A 25,528-nucleotide genomic window follows, 5' to 3' on the forward strand; every position below is an offset into this window, starting at 1 on the left:
TTGATTAGCTCTAGTAATTTTCTGGTGGAGTCTTTAAGGGATCATATCATCGGCAAACAGTGCGAGTTTTACTTCTTCTTTTCCAATTTGGATTCCTTTTATTTCTTTTTCTGCTCTGATTGCTGTGGCCAAAACTTCCAAAACTATGTTGAATAGTAGTGGTGAGAGTGGGCACCCTTATCTTGTTCCTGACTTTAGGGGAAATGCTTTCAATTTTTCACCATTGAGGATAATGTTTGTTGTGGGTTTGTCACATATAGCTTTTATTATGTTGAGGTATGGTCCTTCTATTTCTGCTTTCTGGAGAGTGTTTATCATAAATGGATGTTGAATTTTTTCAAGGATTTTCTTTGTATCTATTGAGATAATCATATGGCTTTTATTTTTCAATTTGTTAATGTGGTGTATTACCCTGATTGATTTGCAGATATTGAAGAATGCTTGCATCCTTGGGATAAAGCCCACTTGGTCATGGTGTTTGATCTTTTTAATGTGTTGTTGGATTCTGATTGCTAGAATTTTGTTAAGTATTTTTGTATCTATGTTCATCAGTGATATTGGCCTGTAGTTTTCTTTTTTAGTGGCATCTTTGTTAGGTTTTGGTATTAGGGTGATAGTGGCCTCCTAGAATGAATTTGGAAGTTTACCTTCCTCTGCAATTTTCTGGAGGAGTTTGAGTAGGATAGGTATTCAGTTCAGTTCAGTTCAGTTCAGTCGCTCAGTCGTGTCCGATTCTTTGTGACCCCATGAAGCGCAGCATGCCAGGCCTCCCTGTCCATCACCAACTCCCTCTTCTCTAAATTTTTGGTAGATTTCAGCTGTGAAGCCATCTGGACCTGGGCTTTTGTTTGCTGGAAGATTTCTGATTACAGTTTCAATTTCTGTGCTTGTGATGAGTCTGTTAAGATTTTCTATTTCTTCTTCGTTCAGTTTTGAAAAGTTGTACTTTTCTAAGAATTTGTCCATTTCTTCCAAGCTGTCCATTTTATTGGCATATAATTGCTGATAGTAGTCTCTTATGATCCTGTGTATTTCTATGTTGTCTTTTGTGATCTCTCCGTTTTCATTTCTAATTTTATTGATTTGATTTTTCTCCCTTTGTTTCTTGATGAGTCTGGCTAATGGTTTGTCAATTTTATTTACCCTTTCAAAGAAACAGCTTTTGGCTTTGTTGCTTTTGCTATGGTCTCTTTTGTTTCTTTTGCATTTATTATTTTTTTAATTTTTTTAAAATTTTATTTTATTTTTAAACTTTACATAATTGTATTAGTTTTGCCAAATATCAAAATGAATCCGCCACCGGTATACATGTGTTCCCCATCCTGAACCCTCCTCCCTCCTCCCTCCCCATACCATCCCTCTGGGTCATCCCAGTGCTCTAGCCCCAAGCATCCAGTATCGTGCATCAAACCTGGACTGGCATCTCGTTTCATACATGATATTTTACATGTTTCAATGCCATTCTCCCAAATCTTCCCACCCTCTCCCTCTCCCATAGAGTCCATAAGACTGTTCTATACATCAGTGTCTCTTTTGCTGTCTTGTACACAGGGTTATTGTTACCGTCTTTCTAAATTCCATATATATGCGTTAGTATACTGTATTGGTGTTTTTTCTTCTGGCTTACTTCACTCTGTATAATAGGCTCCAGTTTCATCCACCTCATTAGAACTGATTCAAATGTATTCTTTTTAATGGCTGAGTAATACTCCATTGTGTATATGTACCACAGCTTTCTTATCCATTCATCTGCTGATGGACATCTAGGTTGCTTCCATGTCTTGGCTATTATAAACAGTGCTGCGATGAACATTGGGGTACACGTGTCTCTTTCCCTTCTGGTTTCCTCAGTGTGTATGCCCAGCAGTGGGATTGCTGGATCATAATCTGCCCTAATTTTTAAGATTTCTTTCCTTCTACTAACCCTGGGGTTCTTCATTTCTTCCTTTTCTAGTTGCTTTAGGTGTAGAGTTAGGTTATTTATTTGACTTTTTTCTTGTTTCTTGAGGTATGCCTGTATTGCTATGAACCTTCCCTTAGCACTCCTTTTACAGTGTCTCACAGGTTTTGGATGGTTCTGTTTCATTTTCATTCATTCCTATGCATATTTTGATTTTTTTTTATTTCTTCTGTGATTTGTTGGTTATTCAGCAGCATGCTGTTCAGCCTCCATATGTTGGAATTTTTAATAGTTTTTCTCCTGTAACTGACATCTAATCTTACTGCACTGTGGTCAGAAAAGATACTTGGAATGATTTTAATTTTTTTGAATTTACCAAGGCTAGATTTATGGCTCAGGACATGATCTATCCTGGAGAAGGTTCCGTGTACACTTGAGAAAAAGGTGAAATTCATTGTTTTGGGATGAAATGTCCTATAGATATCAATTAGGTCTAACTGGTGTATTGTGTTATTTAACGTTTGTGTTTTCTTGTTAAATTTCTGTTTAGTTGATCTATCCATAGGTGTGAGTGGGGTATTAAAGTCTCCCACTATTATTGTGTTATTGTTCATTTCCTCTTTCATACTTGTTAGCATTTGTCTTACATATTACAGTGCTCCTATGTTGGGTGCATATATATTTATAATTGTTATATCTTCTTCTTGGATTGATCCTTTGATCATTATGTAGTGTCCTTCTTTGTCTCTTTTCACAGCCTTTGTTCTAAAGTCTATTTTATCTGATATGAGTATTGCTACTCCTGCTTTCTTTTGGTCTCTATTTGCATGGAAAAGCTTTTTCCAGCCCTTCACTTTCAGTCTGTATGTATCCCCTGTTTGAATCTTGTGTTTGTATCCATTCAGCCAGCCAGTCTGTGTCTTTTGGTTAGGGCATTCAACACATTTACATTTAAGGTAACTATTGGTAAGTATGATCCCTTTGCCATTTACATTATTGTTTTGGGTTTGAGTTTATACTCCCTTTGTGTGTTTCCTGTCTAGAGAATATCCTTTAGCATTTGCTGGAGAGCTGGTTTGGTGGTGCTGAATTCTCTCAGCTTTTGCTTGTCTGTAAAACTTTTGATTTCTCCTTCATATTTGAATGAGATCCTTGCTGGGTACAGTAATCTGGACTGTAGGCTTTTCTCTTTCATCACTTTAAGTATGTCCTGCCATTCTCTTCTGGCCTGAAGAGTTTCTATTGAAAGGTCAGCTGTTATCCTTATGGGAATCCCCTTGTGGGTTATTTGTTGGTTTTCCCTTGCTACTTTTCATATTTGTTCTTTGTGTTTGATCTTTGTTAATTTGTGTCTTGGGGTGTTTTGCCTTGGGTTTATCCCAATTGGGACTCTCTGGGTTTCTTGGACTTGGGTGCTTATTTCCTTCCACATTTTAGGGAAGTTTTCAACAATTATCTCCTCAAGTATTTTTTCCTGGTCTTTCTTTTTGTCTTCTTCTGGGACTCCTGGGATTCAAATGTTGGCACGTTTAACATTGTCCCAGAGGTCTCTGAGATTGTCCTCATTTCTTTTAATTCATTTTTCTTTTTTTCCCTCCGATCCATTTATTTCTACCATTCTATCTTCTACCTCACTAATCCTATCTTCTGCGTCTGTTATTCTACTATTTGTTCCCTCCAGAGTGTTTTTGATATCATTTATTGCATTATTCATTATATATTGACTCTTTTTCATTATTTATAGATCTTTGTTAAACCTTTCTTGCATCTTCTCAATCCTTGTCTCCAGGATATTTATCTGTGATTACATTTTGTTTTCAAGATTTTGAATCATTTTCACTATCATTATTCAGAATTCTTTATCAGGTAGATTCCCTATCTCTTCCTCTTTTGTTTGGTTTGGTGGGTATTTATCCTGTTCCTTTACCTGCTGGGTATTCCTCTGTCTCTTCATCTTGTTTATATTGCTGTGTTTGGGGTGGCCTTTCTGTATTCTGGCAGTTTGTGGAGTTCTCTTTATTGTGGAGTTCCTCACTGTGGGTGTGGTTGTATGGGTGGCTTGTAAGGTTTCCTGGTTAGGGAAGCTTGTGTTGGTGTTCTGGTGGGTGGAGCTGGATTTCTTCTCTCTGGAGTGCAATGAAGTATCCAGTAATGAGTTATGAGATGTCAATGGATTTGGAGTGAGTTTGGGCAGCCTGTATATTGAAGCTCAGGGCTGTGTTCCTGTGTTGCTGGAGAATTTGCATGGTATGTCTTGCTCTGGAACTTGTTGGACCTTGGGTGCTGCTTGGTTTCAGTGTAGGTATGAGGCGTTTGATGGGCTCCTGTCGATTAATGTTCCCTGGAGTCAGGAGTTCTATGGTATTCTCAGAATTTGAATTTAAGCCTCTTGCTTCAGGGTTTCAGTCTTATTTTTACAGTAGCCTCAAGACTTCTCCATTTATACAGCACCATTGATAAAACATCTAAGTTAAAGATGAAAAGTTTCTCCACAGTGAGGGACACCCAGAAAGGTTCACAGAGTTACATGGAGAAAAGAAGAGGGAGGAGGGAGTTAGAGGTGACCCGAATGAGATGAGGTGGAATCAAAAGAGGAGAGAGCAAGCTATCCAGTAATCACTTCCTTATGTGCACTCCACAGTCTGGACCACTCAGAGATGTTCACAGAGTTGTATAGAGAACAGAAGAAGGAGGAAGGAGACAGAGGTGGCCAAGAGGATAAAAGGGGGAATCAAAAGGATAGAGACAGATCCAGCCAGTAATCAGTCCCCTAAATGTTCTCCACCATCTGGAACACATAAAAAGATTCACAGCGTTGGGTAGAGAAGAGAAGAGAAGGGGGAGGGATGAGATAGAGGTGACCTGGTGGAGAAAAAGGAGAGTCCAAAGGGGGAGAGAGCAGTCAAGCCAGTAATCTCATGCCCAAGTAAAAATAGGCACTAAAGATTGGGTTCTTAAAGGTACAAAATTGATAACAAATACCAAAAAGCAAAGATTAAAAATCTAGAGTAGAGGCTGGATTTTCAAAAGTACATTAAAGAAAAAAAAAAGTCACAAAAATTATATAAAAAAAAAATATATATATATGAAGTTTGCTTTAAAAAATAGGGTCTCTTTTTTTTTAAGCAATAGTAGGTTATAAAAATGAAAATTAAAGGAGTAATAGAGGATTTAAAAATTAAAAAAAAAGAATGATAGTAAAAATAATAAAAATATATCTAGGACCTTCTCTGGTGTTGTGGGCAGTGTGGGGTCAATTCATTTTTGGATAGTTTCTTGGTTCAGCTTATATTTCTCAAGATCTATAGGCTCCTTACTATGTAGTCGGTACTAACTACAGGGTTTAAATCTATTGCACCTGTCACTTCCAAGGCGGTTCCCTCTGTTTTAGCTTCTTCTGCTTGCTGGTCTCTTCAGTGTCTGATTTCCGCCCTGACACAAGGGGGCGGTGGTGGACACTTTTTTAGGCTCACTTGTTCAGTCTTGTTGTGGGGAGGGAGGGATGCTGCAAACAAATAACACTGGCATGTGCTCGCAGAGTCTCAGTCACACTGGGCCTGCCCCTGCTCATGGTGCATGTGCCCTCTCTACCCACACTGCTCAGGCTCTAGGTTCCTCTGGCAGGAACCGTCCGAGGCTGGCCCTGGGCTACATGCACCTCCCAGGTCTAAGCCACTCAGGTTCAGGCACTCAAGTAGTCCTGAGAGGCGCAGACTCTGTTGGGCCTGCATTTTGTGCCCTTCCCAGGTCCGAGCAGCTCAGGTGATGAGGTGTTTGGCGAGCGCAGTCACTGCAACTTATTGCCTCCCCCATCCCTGCCACTCAGTTTTCTGGGTGTACAACCTGTTCACCTTCTCAGGCGGATGTTGACTTTCCAGAACCCCAAGAAGTCTTAGTTAGCAAATAATCCTGCTTGCAGTTTGGTAGATAATGCCTCTCTAGGGCTGCGATTGCCCTCTTCTGGCTCTGGCTGCTTGTCACCGGAGGGGGATGATCTGCAGCGGGCTAGCTCTGTTCAGTCCTTTGTTCTGTGAGCAGACCTGACGGTGTCTTCCCTGCTAAATCACTTCAGGCATATCCAACTCTGTATGACCCCATAGATGGCAGCCCACCAGGCTTCCCCATCCCTGGGATTCTCCAGGCAAGAATACTGGAGTGGGTTGCCATTTCCTTCTCCAATGAGTGAAAGTGAAAAGTGAAAGTGAAGTCGCTCAGTCCTATCTGACCCTCAGCGACCCCATGGACTGCAGCCTACCAGGCTCCTCCATCCATGGGATTTTCCAGGCAAGAGTACTGGAGTGGGGTGCCATTTAGGTTAGGGCTTTTTGTGTGGTAGCTATCCCACAGTCTGGTTTACTAGCCCAAGTTAGTTCTCTCAGATTGCCCTTGGTGTATTCAGGCCCAGTCCTTACTCTAAGCAATGCAGCCCTCACCTCCCTGCCCAGCCCCCGCTTGCTAGTGGCAGGTGCAGGCATCTGCACTGCTTCTCTGCTGGGGGAGTTACCATTGGGCACATAATCTATGGGTTTTAATTATTTATTTATTTTTCCTCCCAGTTATGTTGCCCTCTGTGGTTCCAAGGTTTACCACAGACTCGACAGTGAGAGTGTTTCCTGGTGTTTGGAAACTTCTCTCTTTTTAAGACTCCCTTCCCGGGATGGAACTCCATCCCTACCTCTTTTGTCTTTCTTTTTGTCTTTTGTATTTTTTCCTATCTCCTTTTGAAGACAATGGGCTGCTTTTCTGGGTGCCTGATGTCCTCTGCCAGCATTCAGAATTTGTTTTGTGGAATTTACTCAGCGTTTAAATGTTCTTTTGATGAATTTGTGGGGAGAAAGTGGTCTCCCTGTCCTATTCCTCTGCCATCTTATGACCGCCTCTAGACTATTTTTTAAGTAAATTTATCCAATAAGTTTTTAGAGTATAGAGGTTACTGAGTCCAAGCTCGTCACATAACAGGCCAATGAATCCAAGAGACGAGATGTTGCGGCAAGGAAGAAACTTTAATCAAGGAGCCAGCAGACTGAGAAAATGGTAGTCTGGTGCCCCAAAATAGCCATCTTATTGGGGTCTGGATGTCAGGTTCTTTTATGGATCAGAGAGAAAGAAGCAATGAGGAACTAAAGTCAAAAGGCAGAATAGAGAGGGAGAGATAGTGGGGAAGTAAATTGAAAGGGTCTTCAGTCTTGCAAAACATCTCCAAGATAATTTCCAGCCTGCAGAAATGATGGGTTAATCTTTTCTATTCACAGGTGGGCAGGGACAAGCTATCTGTCAGTAAGCTGAACAAAGGCACTTTAGTTTACAGTCATGGGAAGGGGCAGGGTCCTCTAGGAAAGCCAAGTATGATTATAATAACAAAAGCAATGAAAAACAAGTCAAAGAAACAGTTTCCAACATGGAGTCAAACTGGTTTCCTCCCTGCAGCAGAGATACTCTATGTGAGTTTCTAGAGAATTCAATGGAAATCAACTTCTAGTTGACTCAATTTCTCATCCCAGGAATCCAAGCTTGTATTGTACTGAGAGCAGTTAATATTATCAAGCCTTATGTTCCAGAAGGTCTGCGGACTACTGCTCATGATCCTCAAGCTAATTTCAAGTTAATTTCTTCTATTTGGTGGTGGTTTTAGCATCTGAAAACTTCAGGAAATATTCATCAGATAATATTATCTGACTACTTCAGAAAGGAGCTAACACAGAAGGTATGGGGGAGGGATTCGTCCCAGGAAGGCGTATAGGGTCCTGCTTGGTTATACTCCTAGTTGTAGTAGAAGCTAAGATACCATGCTTGCAAAAGAAATTTTAGATATGGACTATCAAAGCTGGAAAATGTCATAAATATTCTCTCAGTTCTTTTCAGTTCAGTTCATTCGCTCAGTCATGTCCGACTATTTGTGACCCCATGAAATGCAGCACATCAGGCCTCCCTGTCCATCACCAACTCCCATAGTTCACTCAGACTCACGAACAACATGTGGAGAGCTGGATAAAATAGCAACTGACTCTCAGTCAAGTCTATCTCTTTAGTCTGAGGCATGATGCACTGCCTTGGTTTTCAAATAGTACAGTTCAGTTCAGTCACTCAGTCGTGTCCGACTCTTTGTGACCCATGAATTGCAGCATGCCAGGCTTCCCTGTCCATCACCAACTCCCGGAGTTCACTCAGACGCACGTCCATCGAGTCAGTGATGCCATCCAGCCATCTCATCCTCTGTCATCCCCTTCTCCTCCTGCCCCCAATCCCTCCTAGCATCAGAGTCTTTTCCAATGAGTCAACTCTTTGCATGAGGTAGCCAAAGTACTGAAGTTTCAGCTTTAGCATAATTCCTTCCAAAGAAATCCCAGAGCTGATCTCCTTCAGAATGGACTGGTTGGATCTCCTTGCAGTCCAAGGGACCCACAAGAGTCTTCTCCAACACCACAGTTCAAAAGCATCAATTCTTCGGCTCTCAGCTTTCTTCACAGTCCAACTCTAACATCCATACATGACTACCAGAAAAACCATAGCCTTGACTAGATGGACCTTTGTTGGCAAAGTAATGTCTCTGCTTTTGAATATGCTATCTAGGTTGGTCATAACTTTCCTTCCAAGGAGTAAGCGTCTTTTAATTTCATGGCTGCAATCACCATCTGCAGTGATTTTGGAGCCCAGAAAAATAACGTCTGACACTGTTTCCCCATCGATTTCCCATGAAGTGATGGGGCCAGATGACATGATCTTAGTTTTCTGAATGTTGAGCTTTAAGCCAACTTTTTCACTCTCCACTTTCACTTTCATCAAGAGGCTTTTTAGTTCCTCTTCACTTTCTGCCATAAGGGTGGTGTCATCTGCATATCTGAGGTTATAGATATTTCTCCCGGCAATCCTGATTCCAGCTTGTGCTTCTTCCAGCCCAGCGTTTCTCATGATGTACTCTGCATATAAGTTAAAATAGCAGGGTGACAATATACAGCTTTGACGAACTCCTTTTCCTCTTTGGAACTAGTCTGTTGTTCCATGTCCAGTTCTAACTGTTGCTTCCTGACCTTCATACAGGTTTCTCAAGAGGCAGGTCAGGTGGTCTGGTATTTCCATCTCTTGAAGAATTTTCCACAGTTTATTGTGATCCACACAGTCAAAGGCTTTGGCATAGTCAATAAAGCAGAAATAGATGTTTTTCTGGAACCCCCTTGCTTTTTCCATGATCCAGCGGATATTGGCAATTTGATCTCTGATTCCTCTGCCTTTTCTAAAACCAGCTTGAACATCAGGAAGTTCATGGTTCACATATTGCTGAAGCCTGGCTTGGAGAATTTTGAGCATTACTTTACTAGCATGTGAGATGAGTGCAATTCTGCGGTAGTTTGAGCATTCTTTGGCATTGCCTTTCTTTGGGATTGGAAGGAAAACTGACCTTTTCCAGTCCTGTGGCCACTGCTGAGTTTTCCAAATTTGCTGGCATATTGAGTACAGCATTTTCACAGCATCATCTTTCAGGATTTGGAATAGCTCAACTGAAATTCCATCACCTCCACCAGCTTTGTTCATAATGATGCTTTCTAAGGCCCACTTGACTTCACATTCCAGGCTGTCTGGCTCTAGGTCAGTGATCACACCATCTTGATTATCTTGGTCGTGAAGATTTTTTTGTACAGTTCTTCTGTGTATTCTTGCCATCTCTTCTTAACATCTTCTGCTTCTGTTAGGTCCATACCATTTCTGTCCTTTATCGAGCCCATCTTTGCATGAAACGTTCCCTTGATATCTCTAATTTTCTTGAAGAGATCTCTAGTCTTTCTTATTCTGTGTTTTTCATCTATTTCTTTGCATTGGTCGCTGAGGAAGGCTTTCTTATCTCATTGCTATTCTTTGGAACTCTGCATGCCGATGCTTATATCTTTCCTTTTCTCCTTTGCTTTTCACTTCTCTTCTTTTCCCAGCTATTTGTAAGGCCACCTCTGACAGCCATTTTGCTTTTTTGCATTTCTTTTCCGTCTGGATGGTCCTGTACAATCTCACGAACCTCAGTCAGTAGTTCATCAGGCAATCTATCAGATCTAGCCCCTTAAATCTACTTCTCACTTCCACTGTATAAGCTTGAGGTATTTGATTTAGATCATACCTGAATGGTCTAGTGGTTTTCCCTACTTTTTTTCAATTTCAGTCTGAATTTGGCAATAAGGAGTTCATGATCTGAGCCAAGCCAGCTCCTGGTCTTGATTTTGTTGACTGTATAAAGCTCCTCCATCTTTGGCTGCAAAGAATATAATCAATCTGATTTCGGTGTTGACCATCTGGTGATGTCCATGCGTAGAGTCTTCTCTTGTGTTGTTGGAAGAGGGTGTTTGCTATGACCAGTGCCTTTTCTTGGCAAAACACTATTAGTCTTTGCCCTGCTTCATTCCATATTCCAAGGCCAAATTTGCCTGTTACTCCAGGTGTTTCTTGACTTGCTACTTTTGCATTCCAGTCCCCTATAATGAAAAGGACATATTTTGGGGGTGTTAGTTCTAAAAAGTCTTGTAGATCTTCATAGAACCTTTCAACTTCAGCTTCTTCAGCGTTACTGGTTGGGGCATTACGATATTGAATGGGTTGCCTTGGAAATGAACAGAGATCATTCTGTAGTTTTTGAGATTGCATCTGAATGAGATTACTTCATTTCAGACTCTTTTGTTGACCATGACGGCTACTCCATTTCTTCTAAGGGATTCCTGCCCACAGAGGTAGATATAATGGTTATCTTAGTTAAATTCACCCATTTCAGGCCATTTTATTTCACTGATTCCTAGAATGTTGACTTTCACTCTTGTCATCTCACATAGTACAGTGGTACCATAATCATGACAATTATGATGCTTTAAAATCACTCTATTATACAATGATGTTTTTCGAAGTTAAACTGTCGTAAGAGATGCAAACAGTTGGCTAGCAGAAGATTTTAATTTTAACTCTCTATGGAGGCTTTAATTCTTTATTGAGAAGTGAGTATACACTTTAAGAAGCTATTGATGATCATTGGTTTGTTCCAAATAGAGGAGAGATAGATCAAACCCTGTGTAGGTTGAGCACAGAATGACAAACTAGGATAAGTAAAACCAATGCCTGCTATACATACGTCTTTTAGAATAACTTCTTTTATCATCAACTGCCCATCCCAACAACAAAATGAAACAAGCAAAAAAACAAAACTTCTGGGTACTGTGCTACTGCTAGACAGTCATAGTTGACCTCGTTAATAAAGATGAAATGAATCTCTTGTATCTATTTTACTGTGCAGTGATATGATTAAAATTTTATTTCTAGGAAGATTCTTCAAACTTCTGCTTCTGTTTTTCTCCTTTCTCACGTATAAGTCAAATGGGAACTGTTATTTCCTTAGATTTGTACAACCAATAGCCAAAGAAAAGCCTTTGAATTTATCTTTTTGGGGTTCTGACACTTGCCTTGCAGAGCTACATTTCATCTCACAGGCATTGGTCTTGCTCTGCAACAAACAATAATAGCTCTTTATAAAGGACAAGAAAAGAGTTGGAAGGGGGGTTGAGACAGAAAAAGCCTCCTACTCTCTTCTTTGGGGCCTCGATTTAGCAACACTCCCAATCAAAGAAGGCTTTGTAGTTGTGGTTTCCCTGATTTCTCTGGTGCCCTCTATAAATATTTTGTCCTTTCTAGCACATGACTTCAGGGCTTCCCAGTGGCTCAGTGGTGAAGAATCCACCTGCCAATGCAGGAGATGTGGGTTTGATCCCTGGGTGGGGAGGATCCCCTGGAGAGGGAAATGACATCCATTCCAATATTCTTGCCTGAGAAATTCCATGGATAGAGGAGCCTGGTGGGCTACAGTCCAAGGTATTGAAAAAGAGCCAGACATGATTTAAACAACCACATGTTATTTCAGAACTATTTTTCTATAAATAGCTTTTGGCATAATGAATTGGTTCTTAGTGTAGCAACTTCTCCCACTCTATTTCACTGACTTGATTTAGAAGTTTAAACACAAGCACATATGGGAGCTGATTCTCCTTATCACTCCGTGCCCAACACCAACCCCCCACCCCCACCCCAGATACCAGATACCAAACTCTCATTCTTTTCTTACTAAATGATGGAACTTTCTGACCCCCATTCTATTTTTCCCTTAGGATCAGGTGGACACCCTCACAGACCTGGCAACATATTTTGAAGAAATCAGCCATCCCGATGCTGGGAACATACGGGAAAGGCAAGAGTACCTGGTATCCCAGTTTGAAGCCCTGAAGGAGCGACTGGCCTACCGGAAGAATAAGCTCATTGACCTTTTCCACCTGTACCAGATCCAAAGAGATACAGAGGATGAGGAGGCCTGGATCCAAGAGACAGAACCCTCAGTGGCTTCCACCTACCTTGGTTAGTAAGTCATACAGCACCAGCAGGTAGAGCCAGAAAAAGAAGACCAAGGTCTACAGATGCTTTGAAAGATCAGGGGCACAGCAACTAAGTTTATGCTCAGCTTTTTCCCCTTAGACACTTGAAAAATTTTCAAGCTTTCAAAGACAAAAAAAAAAAAAAAAAAGATTTTATAAAAATTTATATGAGAAGTTTACCTCCTAAAACCAAACATGAAGAATGCCACAGATTTAAGGTCTCTGGGAAGAGCTAAAGTATGACCAGCTTTTTGCTACTTGCTCTAACTTAAGTTATTGTTAAGGTCCTTGGTTGAGTGGTCATGGTTAATGTTTGAGGTACCAAGTGTTTCTGTCTACGTTGTCAGTACTTCCCTTTTATAAGGGGAGTTTTCACAAGGATATATTAATGTATCAGCTATTACAAAGATAAAAGGAATGAAACAGCAGATATAGTACATTTTTTTCCCTTTTGAAGCTATTGGTTTACCATTATTAAACCTAGGACACTAGCATTGAAATAGGTAAAAAAGTGCACACAGATATAATGTAAACTTAATTTACATATATTGGTTACATCTGTGAGAGACTGGACCATGATAACAGGAGGAACTATTCTGGGAAAATTTCCTAGAGGAGAAAAGATATCTTTGAAGGAGAGATGAGCATAGAGATTTGCAGACATTTAGTGTGAAGTATACAGAAAACGAAGATCATGGCATCCGGTCCCACCACTTCATGGGAAATAGATGGGGAAACAGTGGAAACAGTGTCAGACTTTATTTTTCTGGGCTCCAAAATCACTACAGATGGTGACTGCAGCCATGAAATTAAAAGACGCTTACTCCTTGGAAGGAAAGTTATGACTAACCTAGATAGCACATTCAAAAGCAGAGACATTACTTTGCCAACAAAGGTTCGTCTAGTCAAGGCTATGGTTTTTCTTGTGGTCATGTATGTATGTGAGAGTTGGACTGTGAAGAAGGCTGAGTGCCGAAGAATTGATGCTTTTGAACTGTGGTGTTGGAGAAGACTCTTGAGAGTCCCTTGGACTGCAAGGAGATCCAACCAATCCATTCTGAAGGAGATCAGCCCTGGGATTTCTTTGGAAGGAACGATGCTAAAGCTGAAACTCCAGTATTTTGGCTACTTCATGCGAAGAGTTGACTCGTTGGAAAAGACTCTGATGCTGGGAGGGATTGGGGGCAGGAGAAGAAGGGGACGACAGAGGATGAGATGGCTGGATGGCATCACTGACTCGATGGATGTGAGTCTGAGTGAACTCCGGGAGTTGGTGATGGACAGGGAGGCCTGGCGTGCTGAGATTCATGGGGTCGCAAAGAATCAGACATGACTGAGCGACTGATCTGATCTGATCTGATCTGATACAGAAGAAAATTTTGGAGGAAAGAGAGGTGAAGCTTGGGTGGGAGACAGGGAGGATGAAGTAGCTGAGCCAGAGACTTTAGAAGAAGGAGGAAATTAATACTATGTAGTTTTTATTGTGTTTGTTAATGTTAACCAATGGTGAGGCACCTTTTGCAAATTATTTCTAATCCTTACAAAGAAAGTTGCAGAACAGTTACTATTAGTTTAGAGGATTTAATAACTTACTGGTACCCATAGAAATTAGTAAGAGGAAGAGCCTGCTTTTTATACTACAGTGTGTTGAAAGAAATTGGTTGCATGATATATTGAAAGTTTGAGCTGAAGGGTTACTTGCCTTTCTACCTATCATCCAAAGAGAAGAGTGATGTATTCCTCATTTTTTGTAGAATAATAAATTGAAATTTCCTAGTACAAAGAGGCAAGGGGAAGAACAAATCCAAGCAGAGATATTAATTCAGACAATGTAAATTTTAGGAAGCCTGCTTAATGAATTCAATGGGAAGAACTTGTAGGTCCAAGAGTTAAAAGGAAGTAGAATAACATCTTCTTATTCTGTGTACTGCAACAATGACCTTGAATTTTTTTTTTTTTTTTTATCTCTAGGCAAAGACCTGATTACCTCCAAGAATCTTCTGAACAGACACCATGTCATCCAGGCTAATATTGCCAGCCATGAGCCACACATTCAAATGATTACAGAGAAGGGAAACAAAATGATAGAGGAAGGCATGTATGATTCAAATTTAAATGACCTGCCACCATTTTGCCAAATTTATGGGAAGAAGTTTTTCTAACTTTAGAGCTTCATTTCTTTGTCTACATTGATGCTTTTACCTGTATAATTTTCCTTTTAGGTGAAGTTTCTCTAACATTTCCTCATAGTGAAGTCCTGCTAATAATAGATTATCTGGGCTTTTTCTGTAATCTAAAAGACTTATTTTTGCCTTCATTTTTGAAACACATTTTCACTGGATATAAAATTATTGTTTGACTGTGTCTTTAAGTATTTTAAAGATGCTGCTGCACATCCTCTAACTTGCGTAGTTTCTGGTGAGAAGCCTGCTCTCATTCCTGTTTTTGCTCTTTTGTATGTAATGTCTTCTTTCCTCTGATTGTTTAAAGCTTTTTATCACTGACCTTTACCAACTTGGTGTAGTTTTCTGTGTTTCTACAGCTTTGCAGAAACAAAGATCCAGAACTTCTTGGATATGCTTTCTTTTTGTTCTTCCTGGGAAGCTTTTATTCTGGAACTAATTTAGAGGATTCAGTTCAGTTCAGTTCAGTTGCTCAGTCGTGTCCAACTCTTTGAGACCCCATGAATTGCAGCACACCAGGCGTCCCTGTCCATCACCAACTCTCGGATTTCACTCAAACTCATGTCCATCGAGTCAGTGATGCCATCCAGCCATCTCATCCTCTGTCGTCCCCTTCTCCTCCTGCTCCCAATCCCTCCCAGCATCAGAGTCTTTTCCAATGAGTCAGCTCTTTGCATGAGGTAGCCAAAGTACTGGAGTTTCAGCTTTAGCACCTTTCCTTCCAAAGAATACCGAGTACTGATCTCCTTTAGAATGGACCAGTTGGATCTCCTTGCAGTCCAAAGGACTCTCAAGAGTCTTCTCCAACACCACAGTTCAAAAGCATCAATTCTTCGGCACTCAGCTTTCTTCACAGTCCAACTCTAACATCCGTACATGACCACAGGAAAAACCATAGTCTTGACTAGATGGACCTTTGTTGGCAAAGTAATGTCTCTGCTTTTTAATATGCTATCTAGGTTGGTCATAACTTTCCTTCCAAGGAGTAAGCGTCTTTTAATTTCATGGCTGCAGTCACCATCTGTAGTGATTCTAGAGCCCAAAAAAATAAAGTCTGACACTGTTTCCCCATCTATTTCCCATGAAGTGATGGGACCAGATGCCATGATGTTAGTTTTCTGAATGTTGAGCTGTAAGCCAACCTTCTCATGCTCCTCTTTCACTTTCATCAAGAGGCTTTTTAGTTCCTCTTCACTTTCTGCCATAAAGGTGGTGTCATCTGCATATCTGAGGTTATTAATATTTCTCCCAGAATCTTGATTCCAGCTTGTGCTTCTTCCAGTCCACAGTTTTTCATGATGTGCTCTGCATATAAGTTAAATAAGATCATGAACTCCTTATTGCCAAATTCAGACTTAAATTGAAGAAAGTAGGGAAAACCACTAGGCCATTCAGGTATGACCTAAATCAAATCCCTTATGATTATACAGTGGAAGTGAGAAATAGATTTAAGGGACTAGATCTGATAGATAGAGTGCCTGATAAACTATGGACAGCAGTTCGTGACATTGTTCAGGAGACAGGGAGCAAGACCATCCCCATGGAAAAGAAATTCAAAGAAGCAAAATGGCTGTCTGAGGTGGCCTTACACAAAGCTGTGAAAAGAAGAGAAGCAAAAAGCAAAGGAGAAAAGGAAAGATATAAGCATCTGCATGCAGAGTTCCAAAGAATAGCAAGAAGAGATAAGAAAGGCTTCCTCAGCAGTCAATGCAAAGAAATAGAGGAAAACAACAGAATGGGAAAGACTAGACATTTCGTCAAGAAAATTAGAGATACCAAGGGAACATTTCATGCAAAGATGGGCTCGATAACGGACAGAAATGGTATGGACCTAACAGAAGAAGAAGATATTAAGAAGAGGTAGCAAGAATACACAGAAGAACTGTACAAAAAAGATCTTCATGGCCAAGATAATCACGATGGTGTGATCACTGACTAGAGCCAGATATCCTGGAATGTGAAGTCAAGTGGGCCTTAGAAAGCATCACTACGAACAAAACTAGTGGAGGTGATGGAATTCCAGTTGAGCTATTTCAAATCCTGAAAGATGATGCTGTGAAAGTGCTGCAGTCAATATGCCAGCAAATTTGGGAAGTGCAGCAGTGGCCACAGGACTGGAAAACATTAGTTTTCCTTCCAATCCTAAAGAAAGGCAATGCCAAAGAATACTCAAACTACTGAACAACTGCACTCATCTCACACGCTAGTAAAGTAATGCTCAAAATTCTCTAAGCCAGGCTTCAACAATACGTGAACCGTGAACTTCCAGATGTTCAAGCTGGTTTTAGAAAAGGCAGAGGAACCAGAGATCAAATTGCCAACATCCACTGGATCATGGAAAAAGCAAGAGAGTTCCAGAAAAACATCTATTTCTGCTTTATTGACTATGCCAAAGCCTTTGACTGTGTGGATCCCAAGAAACTGTGTAAAAATTTGAAAGAGATGGGAATACCAGACCACCTGACCTGCCTCTTGAGAAACCTGTATGCAGGTCAGGAAGCAGCAGTTAGAACTGGACATGGAACAACAGACTGGTTCCAAATTTAGAGGATTAGTCTAAATTAGTCTAAATCTAGATAGTGTTCTTAGAAGGGTTGTTCCTTGTACCTTATAATACCATATATTATTATATCCTTCCACTTTGCAAAACATTTCTCTGTTGTCTCATTTGGCTAACCTACTGTGTTCATGGTCTCCTTTCCACAGGCTGCAGGGCTGTACTTCCTCTTGTTTCTGTTGTCTGCTCTCTGGTGCGTGAGATTGGTCTAGGGGTTTATTATAGGCTTCCTGGTGGGAGGGACTGGTGCCTGCACTTTGGTTGGCAGAGCTGAGTCTTTTCCCTCTGTTGAGCAGGGCCATATCAGGTGTTGTGTTTTGGCATGTCTGTGAGCTTAGTATGACTTTAGTCAACTTGCTTTTGCTCTTGGGTGGTGCTGTATTCCTCTCTTGCTGATTGTTTGGTGAGAGTTCGCATGCATTTAGTGCCTGCAGGCAGTTGGGTGGAGCCGGGTCCATGTTCAGATAGATGCCACCGAGGGACCAGGAGGCATCGGACCAGCAGTTGAAACTGGAATATGATATCACAACTGTGGCTAGGGACATACCAGCATCACATATGCTCAAAAAGGCAATTTTGACCACTATATGTCTTTCTACTTTGCTTCTGCAAGTTGTTTCAGTTGTATGCAACTCTTTGTGACCCCATGGACCGTAGACTCTCTAGGGAATTTTCTTGACCCAAAGATTGAATTCATGTCTCCTGCATTGGCAGGTGGGTTCTTTACCACTAGCAGCACCTTGGAAGTCCATATCTTTCCACTTTGCTGGGAGCTAATTTTAAATATTCACAACACTTTGTGGTCCTTAGGAGTTTTTTAGTCTACTTCTTTCCAGTCTTATTATTTTTTCCCCTTTAAGAGTTTCCTGGTACATTTCTGCCAAGGAATAATCAGTTAAATACTTCAAGGGACCTTTGCAAATTTCCAAAACACCCTCCCTGGTACAGCAGTCTAGTCAGTATTCTGCTCCACAAGTTCTAGTTGTCTTGTCTTCCCTCAGCTCTCTGTCTCAGCACGTTGTGATTGCTATTGATAGTTCTATAGTACTAATCCTTTTAACACTACAGTGTATACACTGCCCCAGGCCTGAGCTGTGGCATTCATAAAGGCATAGCTCATTTCTTTCCCTTCTCTCAGGAGTCACACTCCTTTGTCTATTGTCTGAAAATCATTATATCTTACAGTCTGTCCTGTTTCCTAGTTGTTTAGGATAAGAGAATAATTCTTGTAGTAATAAATCCTTTATAGGCAGAAATGAAAATCTGCTGGTTGATTTTTGCCAACACTTCACTGTATTTTCTTGATTTATCTGTGGGGGTGCTTACCAAATTCTGAAAATGTACTTAACATGATCTAAGGAAAAATTTTGATTCATTGATATTAAAAAAAAAAAAAAAAAAAAACAGAAATGAAAATTAGCTGATTTTTCTGTTTAGGCTAGAGAATGCATGTTTTTAGTACTCTGAACAGTACCCACATATAGGTATTTTGTTTTCATTCCCTATATCAGAGATTGTACCTTCCAATTCACCACCATACACACACACTCTATCCCTCATTAACCAGTGCTTAATCTCACATATAATATTTCAATTCCTAGGAATTTAGGTAAAATGTCATATTGACTTCATGCAGCATGATCCTCATGGCTCCTTTTCTCTCTCCCAGGTTACCAAAAAGATTAAAGTATAGTGGACATTAATGAGGGTAAAACTCTCCTTTTCTATAACTACCTCATAGGACACTTTGCTGCAGAAGATGTGGCCTCTAGGGTCAACAGTTTGAATGAGAATATGGAATCTCTCCAGGCTCGAGCTACTAGACGGCAGAATGATCTTGAAGCCAATGTCCAATTCCAGCAGTACCTAGTTGATCTTCATGAAGCAGAAGCATGGATTAGAGAGAAGGAACCTATAGTAGACAACACTAACTACGGGGCAGATGAAGAAGCAGCTGGGGTAAGGAGGGCATAGGGAAAGATATTGTCTAATACTCACCAAACTGGTACCAAATGTGTACCTACTTAGAATGTGTGATAGCGTAATATTTTCTTAGATCATTTGGGGTTTCCAGAGTGATAACTTTTGGGCTTCCTCTGCTGGGATAATCTGAATTAACAAAAATCCCAAAAGATATGCCACATTTTCCTAATCCCATAGAAATCCATATTTCTTAAAGATTATCTAACCCCCCAAATGCATGACCAGACATCTTGCAAATTTAGTATCTTTTAATAAGAATGCGGACAATAAGTATATCATAAAACAAGTTTAGTGTTCTTCCTATATCTGCTTTTGATGATTTTCCCATCAACAAATTAAGGCTCTTCTAAAGAAGCATGAGGCCTTTCTAGTGGATCTGAAGGCTTTTGGAAACAGTATGCAAGCTCTTCGGGATCAGGCAGAAGCCTGCCAGGTAAGAAGGACTTAAGTATAACAAGAATCACTTTCTCCACTGCAGAGGAAAAGGAATTGTCGCCAGTTTTTACTTTACATATTCTAGGAAGCAATTGCATCAGAAAATACTGTCTTGTAATCTTTAGGCAGGCACTGTAGCATCTTTGTAGCATTTACAGAGATTCAGAGCAAAAGAATTTCTCAATAAGTGTTATAATTTGTTCATTGGTATATTTTTGTTTCCTTTTTCCTTTTATATTTCCATTTTCTTTTCTTTTACTTCTTTTATTCATATCTCTCCTTTTTATGTTCCTTCCTTTCTTAGTTATTTTTTATACCAACATGTATTAAATGTCTACCATGTGCAAGCATGAATAAAAGAATAATTCTGACTTGAAGGAAAGTTACAGTCTATTAGGTCATGAATTGTAACAAATAACATATGATAGATACATGAATGGGAAAACAATCTCAAAGAAAGAAGTGTTTCATTCTCTTGATATTAGAATGCTGGAGGACAGAAAAATCTTCATAGCTGAGGCAAATCAATTTATCTGAATTCGTTTTGTAAGGGTGGTTTACTATGCAGATAAGGAGAAGATGGGTTCTTCTAGTGAATAATCCATAAGAGCAAATGCTCTGAAGCACAAAATAATCAAGAGAATTGTGAGAATGGCAAGACTGCAAGGTGAAAATAAGTGTCTGGAAGAGTGATGGAAGCAGAAATCAACTAAATGATATGGATGTTTCCTGAGTAGAGTGGAAAGAAAAAAGACACACTTTCACATTCAAGAAATTCTTTCTTATGAGGGGCTCTGAACCCATACACTGCAAGTAGAAAATACATAGGCTTAGAAAGAAAGAAAGTGAAGTCACTCAGTCATGTCCGACTCTTTGCGACTCCATGGACTGTAGCCTACCAGGCTCCTCCCTCCATGGGATTCTCCAGGCAAAAGTACTGGAGTGGGTTGCCAGGCTTACTATGACAATAAGTATTTACAGAGTTTTAGTGCTGTGCCTTCCTCAAGCTCTGCACAGTAGGTGCCTACATAAAAACAGGTGGATTTATGAATTGTAAGTTATGAGGAAATAGTACTTGAAGGATACAAAATCAGAGGGATATATAAGGGGAGGTATATCTTCACATCCCATCTGAAAAAGATGTGGGTCATTACTTATGAAGGGTGATTATATTTGTTCATTCTCTCAGAGATAAGATATCTGGGGGAAATGAAAATCAGAAAGACTGTATCATGGAGGGCAGGTTTCTTGCTAAAAAGAGAAACAAGATATTTGATCTAGGTTTATTTTCTCAAATATTAAAATTCTAGGCCCTCCCTGTGCTGTCGGCCATTCATCTCTTAAAAAAAAAAAAAAAAAGTCCATATTTGGTCTACAAAATACTTTAAAGACCTAGGGAATGGAGAAGGTAATGAAAGAAGTGGATCTTTCACTTTCTCAATTTTCTGAAACATGGATTCATGCAATCCTTTAATATCTGCTTAAGACTGGTGACTTAGAGCATTTAATATGTTTTTGACAAATTAAATTCTTACTTGCTCACTCTATATACATATTTCCCAGTCTGCCTGTCCCCTGAGAAGTGCTAAGATGAAATGATATTTCTAAAGATATCATATTGCAATAGCTCTGTTACTGGCATCCAGGTAAGAGGTTATAACCAGGAGCTCCTCTCTCCTTTGGGTACAGGAACCTACCCACTGTGGGTAGGTTGTACTGAAAGATCTTTCCTATGGGTGACTAGAATGTTCTTCTTCCTATTTTTGTTCAGGAACAACAAGCTGCACCTGTGGAGGTGGCTGCTCCAGAAGAGAGGGTTGTGGCCTTATATGACTTTGAGGCCCTCTGCTCCCGAGAAGTCACCATGAAGAAAGATGATGTCTTAACACTGCTCAGTTCCATCAGCAAGGTGACTTTCCTTTCTACTTTTCTCCCCATCAACAAGGTGGCTCTTGCAGTTGACTCTCCCAACCCTGCCAGATATGGGTATATTTTAACCAGTCAGTATTTTTCTATTGCTCTCTCTCTCTTAAATAACCATAATTTATTGAGTAATATCATCCCTCCAGCTATTGCTTAGGATCCTATACATATCTTTTGAGATTACAAAATACCAATTTCACACTTAATAAAGTGAGGACTCAAGGAGCTTGAGTAACTAGCCCAAACACTTATAAGCCATGAGTGGCAATTCTATAATATGGTTACAGGATTAAAACTTGTCTCTTTGTCTCTGCTTATTCCTATTCTGTGCAAGTGTTCCTAGTAATGGAAAAAATTGACTGAGCTTAAGAGGAGCCTGGTCAAGGAGAGGTTTTTTGTTAACTTGGTTTTTCTTTAGCCTTCATGACTGTGAGAATAGTAACAAAATATTGTCCAATATTTAAAGTATGTTTATCATAGGAGATCACGGAAACATCAAGGTTAATGCACAGCACAGGGAACTATATTCAATATCCTGTGGTAAAACATAATGGAAAAAATATTTTTAAAAAGAAGGTGTATATGTGTATAACTGAGTCACTTTGCTGTACAGCAGAGATTGTCACAGCATTGTAAATCAACTACATTTCAATAAAAAAGTAAGAGTTCAAGTAACTTTTAAAATATTTAATACTTCATTAATCTTCATAAATTGAGAAGAAAAAAAAAGAGAGCTCAAGATTTTTCACTCTGAGGATAAATAATTTTGGGGGGAAGCAAGATTGTCATTATCAAATAAGCTGTGTTCCAGTACTCTTTTCTTTTTGCTCAGTCTTCCCTATTTCACTACATTATTCTCTGAGGATATTAACTCCAGAGTGGTTAGTATAGCAACATTCCTAAAAGACTGTGACAGTCAGGGTGATACTTAAGCATGAAACATTCTTATAGGTGAATTTCAGGCAATGCACAATTTTTAGGGGCTCTAGGAGAAGGATAGGGAAAAGTTCTTATACAATACTCTCATACATAGATGCTCTACCCAGAAGAAGCCTGGTTTAATTCTGTCCCTATAGGTTTTTTAAATGAATTTTCAGTAGACAAAATACCCTATCATGAAGAGAATGACCATTGGGTTTTGAAAACTTCCTCAAAGTTAAGGATCTAATATCAAATATCAGATTCCTTGATTTCAGAGACTTATCTCTCCAATTCCTGCAACTCCTGATTTATCTTCTTTGTAATACATAAAATTTATAAGCAGTTGTTTATTTCTTCTCGTCATCAGTTTGTCCCTTTGCCTACAGACTCGGTTATGAGGGTTAAAACTTCTAAATGTGGCTTTTAAGGAAGGAGTGGGGATTTGCTCTTCCTTTAGGACTGGTGGAAAGTAGAAACTGATGATCACCAGGGCTTTGTGCCAGCTGTCTATGTGAGGAAACTAGCCCGTGATGAGTTTCCTATGCTCCCACAACGGAAGCGAGAAGAACCAGGCAACATCATCCAGCGCCAGGAACAGATTGAGAACCAGTAAGTTCTGGAGGCTGGAGAACTGGACAGTGTTTGGCCAAACATCTCCGACTGGTCAAAGATACAACTCTTGATTCTATTATTTGTTAGATTAAAGATGCTTTTCAAATTCACAGATTTTAAGAGCTAAAAGTAAACAGCGTAATTCAAACCCTTTATTTTTTAAATAAGGAAAGGAAACTCCAGCACCATTATGTAAATTGCCCAAGGTCACACAATATTAGGGTCACATATTCTGACACCCTGCCTGGCACTCTGTCACTCTTTCAAGCTTGTCCAAAGGTCTTCTGACTCCTACGAGCACTTTGTTTGTGTATATTACTATACAAGGCTATTTCCTATCCAGTTGTCAATAGGAATGTGAACTTTTCACTTCTATAGAAAGATGAAGAGGTATTGTCAGTCACACTATTGGGACACTGACATTTTGATTGTTTTTAAATAGAAAGCTTGTGTCTCTCTGCTCTCAATGCCATTTTTCTTCCATTTTTATTTCCTCCTCTTTATTGTTCTTCTTTTGATTTTTCTTCCCTTTCCTTTTTGTCCCTTTTGTTCTCTCCCTTTCTTACCAGTACTCTTCCGTGTTTTCTGTCTCTTTTTTCCCACATTTTCCATTCTCTTTATTTCTCCACTTAGGTACCATTCCCTCCTGCATCGGGCAGACGAGCGCAGACGTCATCTGTTGCAACGTTACAATGAGTTTTTGCTGGCCTATGAGGCAGGAGACATGCTGGACTGGATCCGAGAGAAAAAGGCAGAAAACACCGGGGTGGAATTAGATGATGTTTGGGAGTTACAGAAAAAGTTTGATGAGTTCCAAATGGTAAGAAAGAGCTGTCTCCTCTAGATAGCTTTCTGAGGATTTTCATCATTTCCTTTTACCTCATATCTCCTCCTAAGTAATCCCTTAATTTCATATTTGCTAAATATCCTCCCCAAAGCTAGAGAGTTCCATATTTAAAATATTTCTCTAGGTATTACAAGTGGAAAGAAAATGCAGAGGAAACTAGTTACCTTGATTTTGTAGCCTGCAGTCGCTGTCACTCCTGCATCCTATTGGAAGTACTGGTCTTCCTGAATCTTTACAACTTGTCCTGTACTGGCCTGTGATACTGATGCTCAGGTTGAGATTGGGTGTTGTAAGACTCTTGTAAGGTCTAGTTATCAGGTAGAGGTTTGGATGGAAAGGTGGGAAGAACAATCTGACTTGACAGCCAGACAATTTTTAATTTTCTGCCTACCTAAAATCTTCTCAATCTCTTTTATTCTCTCAGATTTGTTCTATTATGTTAACTAGCAATTAGTATAGACTTCTCCCTTCTTTCCTTTCTCTTCTATATGATACTTTCCTTACACATGGAATTCAGAGCTGTACAAAGCTATATATATATATATATACATATATATACATATATGCAGAAGGTAATGGCAGTATGGAGCTAGTTATGGGAAAGGTCAAAGGAAATAGTCTTTCTCTATATATAGAGAGAGATAAGTAAGAGAAAGGGAAGGGTAAATAGGGTACAATTAATAAAAGAAAACTAAGAATAAGACTTACATGAGAAAACTCATTGAAAGGCCATTGTATCGAGAAGTGAACAATATTGTCACTATAGACATAGTGATGAGTTCCCTAGGGCTGTTTCTTACAACATATCTTAATGTAAGCAAATCATAACCCAGACAATGAAATTTTTCAGAAAGTGGAGACATCTGTATTGGTAGCAAAAACTATTACCTGGCTCAGGCATAGACCCCTCTGATAGTATAATTTAATCAGGGAGATATTTTTAATAAATTTAAGGAAAGAGATCTCTATATTTCATATAAATAACATTTTTAATAGCCACCGAGTATCAGGGAATTTAAAGGTCCTCCTCTTTGTGGCAGGTTGGAGGAGGGCAGTTTGTTGTTTATTACAAGTATGGTTAGCAATATGTTTTAATCCATAGTCAAGTCAGGGCAAAGGTGAGCAGGCAAGAGTGAAAGATTTTTGAGGAGGGAATTTAAACTGCTTTGGTACATTTTCCCACTTAGGATTTGAAGGCAAATGAACCTCGACTGAGGGATATCAACAAGGTGGCTGATGATCTTCAATTTGAAGAGCTTTTGACACCAGAGGGAGCTCAAATACAGCAGGTAACTGTGACTCCTTCTTCCTTCTCACTACCAGGCTGAGTTTGGGGAGCCTTCATCTCACTTAAAAATATTTAACTTCATATTCTGCAGATTAGCTAGAACATGAGGAAGGTAATTGCAGTAGAGAGCTAGCTATAGGAAAGGTCAAAGGAAATAGTCCAGATAGTCTAGCTGTGTATCCATCTTGTTGTTCAGCTGCTAAGTCATATGCCTTTTAATCGATTCAAAAATCCTTAAATTGCCACACCTCCCCCACCCCATCACCATGAGAAATTCAGTGCTCAAATACTTGAATACAAAGACGATGCAGGTAAAGGAGCTATGATAGTGGGAAGTGATTAATCCAGAAAGTGTACTGGATGAGATAGGCTCTGATAATACCTAATAAAAGAAGAATATAGGTAGTAGAGATGGAAGAGAAGACATTTGAGACCTTATTCAAATTTGGACCTGTGGTTCCATAAAATATGTCCGGAACTAATGGAATGTC

At 39.7% G+C, this 25,528-nt stretch overlaps 1 protein-coding gene across 1 annotated transcript in view; it reads left to right on the plus strand.

The window, feature by feature from the left end:
* Positions 1-25,528, plus strand: part of SPTA1 (spectrin alpha, erythrocytic 1) — an 86,687-nt gene that overhangs the window by 22,580 nt on the left and 38,579 nt on the right. The window contains exons 16-23 of the mRNA XM_070780490.1: positions 12,028-12,271; positions 14,260-14,382; positions 18,770-18,987; positions 19,352-19,444; positions 21,218-21,355; positions 22,748-22,899; positions 23,536-23,722; positions 24,937-25,038. Of these exons, the coding sequence (XP_070636591.1) occupies positions 12,028-12,271; positions 14,260-14,382; positions 18,770-18,987; positions 19,352-19,444; positions 21,218-21,355; positions 22,748-22,899; positions 23,536-23,722; positions 24,937-25,038 (1,257 nt within the window). The remainder of the gene's footprint in view (positions 1-12,027; positions 12,272-14,259; positions 14,383-18,769; positions 18,988-19,351; positions 19,445-21,217; positions 21,356-22,747; positions 22,900-23,535; positions 23,723-24,936; positions 25,039-25,528) is intronic.

This window comes from Bos indicus, chromosome 3 (genome assembly GCF_029378745.1).
Source record: "Bos indicus isolate NIAB-ARS_2022 breed Sahiwal x Tharparkar chromosome 3, NIAB-ARS_B.indTharparkar_mat_pri_1.0, whole genome shotgun sequence".
NCBI lineage: Eukaryota > Metazoa > Chordata > Mammalia > Artiodactyla > Bovidae > Bos > Bos indicus.